At 41.2% G+C, this 12,282-nt stretch overlaps 1 protein-coding gene and 1 non-coding gene across 3 annotated transcripts; both read right to left on the bottom strand.

The window, feature by feature from the left end:
• Nucleotides 1–10,460, bottom strand: PABIR2 (PABIR family member 2). Of its 2 annotated transcripts, none has more exons than XM_069015172.1 (10): nucleotides 9,984–10,460; nucleotides 9,573–9,651; nucleotides 8,217–8,273; nucleotides 7,805–7,848; nucleotides 7,670–7,724; nucleotides 7,342–7,443; nucleotides 5,979–6,067; nucleotides 5,389–5,450; nucleotides 3,019–3,115; nucleotides 1–1,980 (listed from the first exon to the last, which is right to left on the bottom strand). In XM_069015172.1, the coding sequence occupies exons 1-10, from the start codon at nucleotides 10,430–10,432 to the stop codon at nucleotides 1,830–1,832; spliced, it is 1,185 nt and encodes a 394-aa protein (XP_068871273.1). In that variant the 5' UTR covers nucleotides 10,433–10,460; the 3' UTR covers nucleotides 1–1,829. The 2 variants fall into 2 exon arrangements, with proteins under 2 accessions (XP_068871273.1, XP_068871272.1); XM_069015171.1 differs by having other exon boundaries at nucleotides 5,389–5,453; nucleotides 9,984–10,457.
• Nucleotides 2,060–2,203, bottom strand: LOC138110707 (small nucleolar RNA U109). Its single transcript, XR_011151017.1, has one exon. It is a non-coding gene; the product is annotated as a small nucleolar RNA U109 (small nucleolar RNA).
• Nucleotides 10,461–12,282: the final 1,822 nt, after the last annotated feature.

The raw sequence follows: 12,282 nt of genomic DNA, 5'->3' as shown, positions 1-12,282 counted from the left end.
TTTTACAATATGCACATTTATTTGAAGTGGGGAACTAATGCTCCACAGGTGGAAATGATATTACAAGTAATAATGCCACTGTTGGCCCATTCTGGTAGTTCTTACAATTTAATGGAAACGCTTTTAAAAATAATCTGGTATGTACACATCTTCTGGATACCCAACGGCTTCTTCGGAACAGAAAAAACTATGGTTCTCCCCCTCCCCCTTTTAGCCAGACAGTATTGCCAGAGATTGTGCTCACATCTAAAGCACATAATCTTTCTTTAAATTCAGTGCTATTTTCTTTCAGAAAGATCACAAGTTGTACTTTTAGGTAACAAAAGCATTTATGTTACAAACATTCAAAAATGGAAGCTTATGATTCTGGCAGACAATGTTGCGTATTAAATACAAACCAGCCAGCAATTACTGAACATAAAAAACTTATTCAATCATAAAAAAATACTATAATTCATCACCACAGACTTTTTACAGAGTTATAAATAATAAATAGCGTAACACAGTAGATTACAAACGGATTTATTTTGCCCCGTTATAGTCTTTAAAAAGTAAAATATCTGTTCCTACCTCAGACTGACCAAGGTACTGTATCAAGACTACTCATAGCTCAAAGAGAACTCCTTCACCAAGCAATTTGCAGAGCTCGTATCCAATCCAAAGCCTTTCCTTAGGAATCAAACATTTGCTGAGCCGTGTGCTCTGCTCATGACCAACAAAGGGACAAACTCTGTCCAGAGCAGCTGCAAAGGGTGTCACCTTGACTGCCCCTCGGAGGTGGGACTGCCCCAGCACCTCCACACCTTGGAAAGGAACACTAAGGGAAGCAGCACCGCTGACAGACTGGAGTAAGCACTCTATAAACAAGCTGTACACAAAGGACTTTCCCCACCCACCCCTCTGGTTTACATTCCATAATTTTGTAACAATGTCCCCTAAGGCACAAAAATACTTATGACCTCAATGCCACAGGAGACATCGATGGTGCCATACATGGTTCTCCTACACAGTAGTTTAACTAACTTAGTTATCTGCACTGTATGTCTTCAATCGAGGTGTGGATTAATTTTTCCTGGCCAAATCTTGCTGAATAATGAGCTTATTTCATACAATCTGTAGGACAATATTCCAGGGAGAGCTATGCAGCTAATTTAATCATATTTGTAGAGTATTATTATTTCTTCACTGATGGCAAAAGTGACAGTCATTAGTTATTTTGCTGTGGGGTTTTTAGTTTAATGTAATAGAGTGAGACTTCCACACCCAATGTGGTCTCCTGTAAATGAATTCGTAAAAATTACTAGCAGCACTAAGAAAATAAAATATTCTTTTCTCCCTTCCATAAAGGAATTTGAGGCTAGTGACGGAAAAAAAAAAAAAGCAAGAATAATTTTACTCAATAGTAGAAGTGCCAGAGAATAAATTAGTATTTTCAAATCCTTCAGAACCAAGTTATTTCCCTAGACATAGTGACCATGATGATGATAGAAGTACATTCCTAAAAATTGCAACACTAATAGGTAGATACCTATTCTTGGAATCAAAAAGTGTATGCAAGTTCCTGAAAGCAAAAGTTAGTATAATATCAGCAGACATCTTGTTTAAAAGATAAATTCGCAAAACCAGACATTTATATGGTCTACAATGTCCATTGAATGGATAAATTAAAAAAAAAAAAATCACTGGAAAGTAGCCAAAGATTACAGTAACAACAATTTTTCCTTTTAATAAACCTCATATGAATGGTTCAAGGATCAGAGTTCGTTTCTCTGTACGAGTGTACAGGAAGGGGACAGCACAGCCAGACACTGACTCAGGACTTGGTAAAGTCACTTGGGTGAGAAGTCATCCATCAGTATGAATGAGGAGCAGGAGTTGGAGCACGTCACTGGAGACTCTGTGGTTATGCTGCCTTTAGTCAGGGAATCAGAGGAAGAGCCAACACTGCTGCTACTCCCATCGAGAATATCTGAGGACAGGCTGGGGAAAGGGAAAAAGGTTCTTTAGTGCAGGGGCATGAGGCTCTGTACAAAGCTAATGCGCTTCCCCCTTGGAGAGGACTTGTAGGAGACCTATACTACCACTCAGTCTTTACTGCAAGACTGGCAGCCCTGAAAACTCCTTGTTTTCTGTAGCATGTTATAGATATTCATGTTCCTCATGGGAATGAGGAGCAGAATTACTGTTTTTTTTTAACATGCAGAATAAATTATGAAGCTAATTTTAATCAGACGTAGAAAGGAGGTGACAACTAAGAAGTATAAAACCTTAAAAGCTTATAGGAAAGGAAAAATAATAAACTTATCAGCAATGCAGCAAAGATGTCATTAATTAGCCAGCATGCTCTTTAACACTGCACTACTCAAAGCAAGATCAGAGCTATTTTTCCCCACAGAATTCCTGTGTTTGGATTTTGAAGTCTTGATACAAGATCCCAGAGGGCATCTAAATTGATGCTTTTGCAATTTAGGGGGAAGCAACATGGAAAAAACCATCTAGGCAGTTTCAAGTCTGTAGATAAACTGGAATTACAGTAATAATAGCTGATATTTTTGAATACTTAGTATCTGACTCGACACAAAAAAACCCTTAGTATTTTATGATTGTAATAAAGAAAGATGACGTAACTCTAAAAATCATGAATTTAGGGACAAGAACAATTAAATACCCATACACATTTTCTAAGTATTCAGGGAAGTGCCACAGACTATATGACCACTGCCTACAACATACTGTAATGATTAAGTAAAGTAACTTTGCTTATGAATCAACAGGGATTTGTAACAATGATAGTCAGTGTAAAAGCTTTCATAGAAAAATCTAGGCTAGAGTCTGTTCAGGAAGAATTGATCAAAGGAGCAGGACCATTGTCAGAGGACATGACCACAGGATAATTGCCATTAATACACATCCGCAAGATACACACCAAGTATCTTTTTCCTGGAAAAAACAACTAGAAAGCTTGTGATAAATGCACATTCCCTGTGTCGGCATTTCAGGGCACATGACATATAATACCATGAACTGAGATCTGTCAGGTGTGTAACATCTGGAGAAAGCATGTTGGTTGTTCCTTGGAAAAGTCTCTTTGGCTGACTTTCAGTTTCCATTTCACCTAAGGAAAACAGTGCAAATAATCAAACTCACTTGAGTCTCTGGAATATCCATTTAATACTTGTCTGCTGTAAAAGAAAGGTTTGACCCACAATACTCCATGGTTGCATTTGTAACACAAGTTCTCTAATTCAGGCAACCAAGCACCCGGCTAACACATGGAGGATATCTGCTGTTAAACCATCCAATCCATCCTTACCTAAAGCTTCAGCAGTATCTGAGGGGCTACAGTGATCTCAAAGACATAAAACTTGCTACCTGTACTGCAATCAGACAAAATAATCTAAAGCAAACTAATTACCATGACTTAGTTTTAAGTAAACAGCTGAGATGAAGTAATTGACATAAGTCAAAATACGAAGTTTAAAACTGTTAGTGGTTATGAAAATAAGAATGACAGCTGGATTCAGTTTCACCCTCCCCTGTACAATGAATTCTGATGCCTGCACTTTTACAGGAAAGCTGAATGAAATAAATCTGTCATGTGGAAGCATTTCCACTTACTCATAATGGATCAGACTGTCTTTGTACCTGTAACCATCTACAGACATTAAGAGATTAAATATGATGGGGAGAACTAATGTAATCTGTTTAGTATAATCTGCCCTGAGAATGAGCTGGCTCACTAACAGCTGTTCTACAAAAGATATCTGAAAACATAATGAACTTGAAAATAAAAATTTAAAAAGAAAGAAAACCCTCTCAACCACACCATATTTTCCTTTTTAGTTTGGAAAAAAAAAAAAAAAGGCATGAAATGGTAATAATTTTTTTGGCTTTTACATACACTTTGCAGTAGTTGCAGAGTCAGTTTGAAAACCTGACAGAGGTTAAAACCATTATAGCAAACCAGTCTATACATTCTGCAACAGAATCACACTGCCACATTTTATAAAAGACTGATAACCCCCCCAAGTTTCATTTCATTCAGCCCCCAGGGATACCCTCCTGTCTTAAGGTAAGGGATATTGCTTCTAGCAAGCAGAATAGGCAAAAAACATTTATAAAATACTTGGTCTTCTAGTATGAACAAAATGAACAAAACAACAGCTTAGGTAGCACTTTTGTCCCTTAAATTTCACAGAACAAATCTGCACTGCTACAACACATTGCACAGTCTACAGTATTAAGACCCTATAGCAGTGAAAAGTTCTTCAGTTCATGGCTTTCCTTCTCCTACTATAAATCTACTGCTAAAATTCAGAAAAAACCAGGACCACATATTTAGGAAAACAAAGTAAGTTCATTTAAATAGATTAGATGTTTCAGAATTAAGCAGCATTTGAAAAACTCCTTGGTACTTCAAATAAGAAAAGGCAAACTCCTATCTCTACTTTGTAAAAGATGCTCCACGGGAGCACATGGATTTGGTGAGGAAAGGCCTGTCTCTACCTGCACTGCTTTTACAATTTGTGTAAAGTACAAGTATGGATACCTATGCCTTATTGATCATTTAGCTTAATAAACTTTTGTTCAATTTTAATGCCTCTAAAATTCACAGAAAATAAAAGCCAAGATAGAACTGACATCTATGAGAAAACTTGTTTCTGTCCTCTATCAAATCAGTATCAGTTAGACAATGTTCTTTACCTGATAGGACAAGCAGTACTAAAAAAAAAGCCAAATAACAAACAGTAACTTTTCTCAAATGTAAGTCTTGTACAATAAAAGGACATGTTTTTGGTGCAATTAAGAATGCCTAAGTTAAAAAAAAAAAGCAGAAAGGATAAGCACAGCTAAAGGCACACTTTAAAAATATCTCATTCTTACAGTTCAACTAAGATTGGTTCAGGGATGTTATTTGAAAATCTCTAACACGGAACACTTCCAGGAAAGAATGCGTTTTCTCCCCTTCAGGAGGAAAGGGCACTGATCTATTCCATTTCTCTAAACACTCATCTTCTGAACTTTCAGAGAGAAAACAAACATTCAGTACTAAGTTTAGAAGATACTGCATGATAAGCAACATTCCTAAGATGATCTGAAGGGTGTGCACTGTTCAGTGGTACTTGTAGGAAAGTTATGAGTATTTTTAAGCTCTGCCATTTAATTTGATGTATAGTGAAGTTTCCCTATTTCAAGCAGTGGCTGTTTTTTAAGTTTTTCATTCCTGTGTTTTAGACTAGCTACTTTACATTGTATTTTTGAGTTATGCCTGGCAAATTTCAGTTCACTGTGGATACAAGTACATTGTATTTACAGACCAACAAAAAAATGTATCCAGCTAGAAAACTACATCCATATTAAAACATCCGGTAAGGTAAAAACACACACCTTTTCTTTTAATGGGGCCAAGAACACTGGGCCTGATACAGTTGATTGGACTTTGACTCCTCCTGCTGAAGAGAGAATACTGAGTCAGTCCTGTAAAGGTTCCAATTTACATCAAATCAACACAACCACAGCATATGAAGCATTCTTCCAAACTATTCCTGCACAACTGGAATTCTTATGGAATCTAAATACATAGATAACAAATAAGTGCTGCCTATTAGAGCAGATTATCTGCCACATGAAGTTGTAGTAAATTTCCTATTTTCACTTCCCTTAGTGAATCACATCCTCATTTCAATCCTTTTATAAATTTTGTGGCATATTTATATAAAACTGATCTGAAGACAAAGTTAATTTGAAATATCTGAGAACCTCCCCTCAAGTTACCAAGTCTAGTTCAAAGCTGACACAGGCTCTATAAGAGCACCCACATAAAGTTACCATTGGTAAAGTTTGAACTTTCAGAGCATTTTTATGTGGCAATGCTTCAGCAGCTGTAAAAGTGAAGTCTCTTTTAATGCCTTAACATCAACTTTATTTAATCTTTGGTTTAAATTCCAATGCTAGCACAACAGACACTCATTACTTACTTGCAGAATCGCCTTGTTGGACTGGGAATAGGGCTTGGAGGTAATCCATTACTGCTCACAAACATTTGCAATGATGGTGAAAAACATTGCTGCAGGAAGAAAGTTCAAATAAAGATACTTCAGAATTTCCTTTAAAATACTCAGATGTTACACTCCACCCTCCAAACCAAACATCCCCCTCCCCCATGGCCTTCTTATTCTTAAGAAAAGCTAGGAACAGATTAGGCAGATTATCAAATGTAATCTTACAAATAGTAGAGCTTAATTTACAAAAACATACTGGCCCATGCAATTCTGCTCAGATTAAGCTAATCAAAACCCACAAGAAAAGTAAAATTGAAATAGACACTGTTCTCTAAATAAGAGAATTGTTTCTGTTCTTTGTTACATTTAGAAACAGCAGTGCAGTACAGTACTGAGGACTTAGTTCTTTCAAGGGGCTTGTTAAACAAGTTTACTCAAAATACATCTGACCTGAAAACTGACAATATTTCAGAGTAAAATAGGATATTTAGCTCTGTGATTCTGCAGCTAATTTGAGCTTAGCCCATGAATGCTTCTAGCTAAACACAAAAATCTTTCTGTTATCTGCTAGTACTTTACACTCAGAATTCCAAAGGTACAGGACCAGCTGCCAGCATTAGTGAACACATTCACCCAGCACTCGTACGTGGCTGTTACGTGCACCGATCTGGTAGCAGCAAGCAGTGAAATACCGGCAGTACAAAAGCAGAATCACACAAGAGGGTGCAAACAAGGTCAAGCAGCCCATCTTTAAAACCAGATGCCAGTTTCTCTGTGCTGCATTTCAGTTTTCCAATCCTCACTGGAAAAGTAGTTTACCTAAGATCCACCTCTTTTTCTCTGCCATCTGCCACCAGTTTTCAGTACAAGTTCAGCACACCTCTTTCAGAAGTCCTCTTTCAGAGTGCATTTGTGCCTTCCTTTCCATAACCAATGGACACATTTTGATCTCTCACCACACAGATTTGCAATCCTATTTTAATGCTTCTTTCCCAGCATCCCCCCACTTCTGCACCTGAAGATCCTGTCCAAGACTATCTTCATGACCTCTTTCAGCTTCCCTACAACCAGAACCCCAACCCACCCGAACACTGCACAAATAGCAGTAATTGAAAACATCCAATGTTTCACTGCTTAAGCTCTGCAGGCTCCCAGATGGCAACCATTTGGTTCTAAGAAACCAACAAAATATGGATTTGGGTTTTTTGGTGCCTGTTTGGTTGTGTTGTTCAGGGGTTTTTTGAACTATGGAACAACTTATGAAGTTACATGTCTCGACAGTTCAGCTTGGTCTAGAATTCTGAAATATTGTCTCAGTTTGGTATTTCACTTATCCTACCTTTCCTATTCCTCTTGTAGGTGAAGGTGCAGGCGAAACTGGAATGAAATCTATTCTCTTTGGAGAAAAAGATTTCTCAGACTTGTCCAAGTCATTGTCGCTCTGTGAACACAAGTTTTCAGACTTAACACTGGCACAGGACATTACCTTGAAATCCAAGGTACAACCTTCTAATGGAGAGTCATTGGGTCAAATGCACAAAGCAGCTAAAGCAGATGAGCTTAAATTCTTCTTAAATTATTTTCACAGTTAATTCCTCTCTTTCCCTTAAATTCGTCAGTTGAATGTAAAAGTAGGATTAAATAGGAAACATCTATAAAAGGATTACCAGGCTCAAGCTTTCCTCCCATGACTGGCTTATCTGCATTGCTGTCTGCACTTCCCTAGAATACAAAAAACCCCATCAGTAGCTACAAAGAGGATAACTCTGGCTATTTTATCACCTTCTTTCAGTAACACTCACCTTTCATGTGCTGCTTCTCTGTTCATTAAATCCACTCCTTCCTCCTGCAGGAGATAAATACCATAAGTTTTCCCATAACATTTGTTTCATTACAGGTACTTGAAATAACACTCGTGATTCCATTATTTGCCATCAGGACTGAAACATGAACAGCAGAACCACTGCAGAAAAGACAGGACAGCCACCAGTCCAGCTCACTGCTTCTCTTAAATTGAATACTTCTAAAATGCACAGTAGCTTAAACATAATAAGCCTGGCAAGGCTACTTCCTTGTTGAAATTAAGTCTTAAGAAATATTCAGTTTTCTTTAGTACTTGAACAGCTCAACAGGAAAGAAACCCCCACTGTGCAAGTACTTTAATATTATATAGTACTTTTCATTCTGTTACTGAATACACAGATAACTACTTACCCTTCTGATCTGATGAAGTCGGCTGCTAGGAATACGAATAGGAGATGATGACAAGAACTGGAAAAAAAGCGACAGCCACAATGATTAAATCACACATAACTGCTTGCATACATACTATTTACCATCAACTACATTCTTAGGGAGTTCAAAATGAGCTGCACAACTACATGTGGATGACTCAAACAATGTTGCAAAAAAGCAAACACTGACCTTCAAGAGAAAAGACTTGTTTTACCACTTACAAATTCCTTGTATCACTCAGCAAGTGGCACGGATCTGACTTGCAGGCAGATGCTGCTCAGCATCTCAAGTACACAAATAGCTACAGATGCCATTTAGACAAGTGAGCTACTACAAATGAAGCTATGATTGTTACACAATTCCCCACTGCCCAGGATATGACAAACTCCTGCAGTACACCTTACTCAACCAGCTGGCTACTGTAAAGAAGAAATCTCAGTGCTTCAACTCAGTCTTGAACAATGCTCTCTAAAGCTTGACTTCTGCAATTTTTCAATTGTGTGCCATTTTATGCATCTAATTCCTCTGGAACTCTATCACAAGTAAGTGGGCCAACAGTTCCCATTCAAGATGACTGTGTGTCCAATGTCACACCTACTGACAAACTCCAAAATTTTGGATTCTTAAGAAATCTCACAACAGAAGACTTTGAGTTATAATTCCCTGTCACCGTTCCTGACCACAAAGACATAGAGGACTTATTTCACAACTTCAAGGTTTTGAGAAAAGCAATATTTAATCTTCACTACCCTCAGACAAGACAGAAAAATTTCAGTGGACGGAGCATATAAATCCCTCACCTCACAAGGAGGGGGTGGAAAAAAAGAAATGCAACATCTTTGGAAAGTTAAACAACTGCAGTAGTGTACACTACCACACATAACAGAAAGCAACAAATAAATTCCTCTTCTTTCAGTGATTTTCTGAGGTCTAGTGTTCTGCCTTTGTAAAAAAAGCGCACTATGTCAAACAGGTCAACAAAGAACTGTGACTCCCTCACCCTTCTCACAACAAATCAAAACACCCTTTCAAGACTTTTAACTGGGACAGCATTTTACTCTTCTAACACACAATCGGGATCAAATTAACTTTAAAACTGCACTTCATATGGGGGACTCACATATTACTTCAACTACTCTTGTCTTCTTGGGGGCACACAGTCAATACACCAGTATTATTTCACTGCAGGTTGTAGTTGGAGGTGAAAAAATGCTTATTCTGCAGCTTGGAAGCTTGCTAGGACACTAAGTGCAAATACAAATCAAGTTTAACTTCATTTCTCTACTCCAACTATTCCTCGTTGTGTGTAAACATGACATGCTTAGGATTCCTCACCATTCCATGACGGCTCATAACTGTTGTGCTGTTCCTGCGAGTCCGCAACACGTAAGGCTGAAACACCTGGGAGTTGTCACTGCAGGGGGAAAAAACAAAGTTTTGTGAACAGCCTTCTCGGGTGCACTTTACGTAAAGCTTCACAGTGCTATGACACGCGCTGCAGTCTCCAGAGCGCTGGAAACATCATTTTATTTGAACAGGAGCACTGCTGTCGCTGTGGGAGCGCGGCGAGCACCTTCCTTAAGGCGAGGGGGAACAAGGGGGCACTGGCGGCCCTGGCCCCGCAGGACAAGAGACACGTTCCAGAGGCCGCTGAGGGAGCGCCAGGCCTGGTCCAAGGCCCGCGGCGAGGCCGGCGGGCGGCGGCGACCCCGGGGCTCGATGAGCCGAGCCCCCCGGGCCCCTCACCTGAGCCCGTGGATGAGCGGGGCGCTGTTCGATCGCCTCAGGCCGCCGCCGTCGCCCGGGGCCGCGGCGCTCCCCGGCGGCAGCTCCAGGTCCAGCTCCATCTTCTCCTGAGCCATCGCGGCGGCAGAGGCTCCGGCTCCTCCCGCCCCGCCGCGGCGCCCATTCACTGCCGGCGGCCGCCGCGGCTCCTCGGGCCGCCGCTGCCCCGGCCCTACAGGCCCCGCGGGCGGCGCCGCGGGCTCAGCCCGGGGGCGCGCCGGGCCCGGCGGGGGGGGCGGCCGCAGCAGCGCCGCATCCCGGGGGCGGCCCGGGGGCGGCCAATTCCTCCAGCGGCTGCTGCCGGTGCCGGTGCCGCTGCCGCTGCCGCTGCCCGCGGCGGCGGTGGGAGCGCTCCCGCTGCTTCCCTCGGTGCCGACCGCGCTCCCCGCCCGCCGCCGCACACTGCGCATGCGCGGAGATCGGGGCGCAGGCAGTGCCACCCGCCTCGCAGGGCGCCTGCGCGGCAGCTCCGCACCCCGGCACTGCTTCGGCCGGGGGCGAGCTCCCGACAGACCCTGGGCGCCGTGCGCGCGCTGAGTGGCTGCGGGAGGAGCGTGTGCGTGTTTGAAACGCCGCAACGGTCGCTAGGACGCGCGCGCCGCGGGGGCGTGGTCGGGGGCGTGGCCTGGGGAGGGTTCGGGTTCGAGTCCCACCCGGGCCACAAACCCGGCGCGTTCCGAGCTGCGCTCGTCCGGGGGCTTTTTTCCATCTTAGTGGGGAAAAGCTTTTGCAGCCTTCTTCCAGATTAGGTCCTCTCCGACCTAAGTTCTGCAGGCTTTCCCAGTGTTCTCCCCAGGCTTCCCTAGCTGCCGAAGCACATACAAGGGCTTTGATTGCAGTGAGAGTCTGCACAGCTTTCAGAAATCTGGCGTAATATTTGTTATGAGACGTGTGATTCTGGTACTTGATTGTATTCAGGTTCGGGACTGACCTTGGCAAATCCACTCTGAGTGATCAAAGCATCAAAGTTTGTGGTTACTTTACAGTATTTTTCTACAATAATAGTTGCACCATACATATTTGTCTCTTGCATGCAGGTGGTTTCAGGGTTGTTCCCAGCACCAAATTTTAAAAGGTCTTCATTTTCTCCTGGGATAAAACATTTCTTTTGCCAGAGTGCTAGGTGTTGAAACAGTTAAGATAGAAAAGTTTGGATTTTTCAACATTTCAACTACCTTAATTGGGATCATGGCTCTTACTTTAAAACTACTGAAGGTAGATGCTTCTAGATAACCCATTAGAACTCTTGTTTCTGCAGCTTAATATTTATTATGGTATCTCCTTGCATTTTTTGTTGATCAAGACTGACTTGAGCATATTCCATTTTACTGCATTCAGGGACTCTTGTCTCATCAACTGCTGTTGATGCTTACATTTCTTTCACTGAACTGATACTATTAATGAAGAACTTTGTGCTGAGATGTACAAAGATGCATGAAGATGAGTTAAAAGACCCACAAGATTACATTTTAAATGTTTACAGGATTTTTTAATATGTATTTATATTGAAAAACACAGAGAAAAATTCCTTATTTTGTATTACTGCAGAGGAGAAATACCTTTCACAGTCCTGTACCCCTGCTTACACTATGGCCTATTACAGCCAGTAATTACACCCTTCTGTGAGTTGATACAGAATTGCCATCTCCTGAAAAGACTGAGAACATAAATATCTAAATCTTTTTGCTTAACTTCTAATAATTATGACCAGTTTGATTCACTGGAAAATTAGGATCTGCAGCTGTGAAAGGAATTTACTGTTAATCACCTTCCACTGCCACCATTCTGTAAAAGCAACATGGCATTTTTACAGAATCTGCACCATTCTCCTTGTCTGGTGCTTCAGCACAAGCATTTCACAGCTTGGAGCAGCTTTCATACCTTCATTTTTCATGGCTAGAATTGCCTAAAAGGCAATTCAGGTGACAGTTCCTAGCAAAACTTCTAGCCATGAATGGAAATCTACACAAATATGCTGGTTCTCTTAATACAAAAGCCACCTGCAGGATCTTACTACAGCACCAAACTATGTGGATTTTGCTATCTATTTTTATTGTGGAGTTACTATATTATGTCCTTGCCACTATGGCCAGAAAACAGCTTCAAATGCCATGTACCAGGATACCGTTAAGTCAACAGTATCCAAAATGTGGCTGAGAGCTCAAAAACATCTGTTCTATGTCCTCAAATTTTCTAGTGCCAGGCACATCATCCTACTGTCTGACCAGGATTTACTGTAGCCAAGAGAACTTTAATGGGA

The sequence above is a fragment of the Aphelocoma coerulescens genome, chromosome 4A, assembly GCF_041296385.1.
Source record: "Aphelocoma coerulescens isolate FSJ_1873_10779 chromosome 4A, UR_Acoe_1.0, whole genome shotgun sequence".
In the NCBI taxonomy this organism is placed as follows: domain Eukaryota; kingdom Metazoa; phylum Chordata; class Aves; order Passeriformes; family Corvidae; genus Aphelocoma; species Aphelocoma coerulescens.
This window is presented reverse-complemented; position numbering and strand designations above follow the sequence as displayed.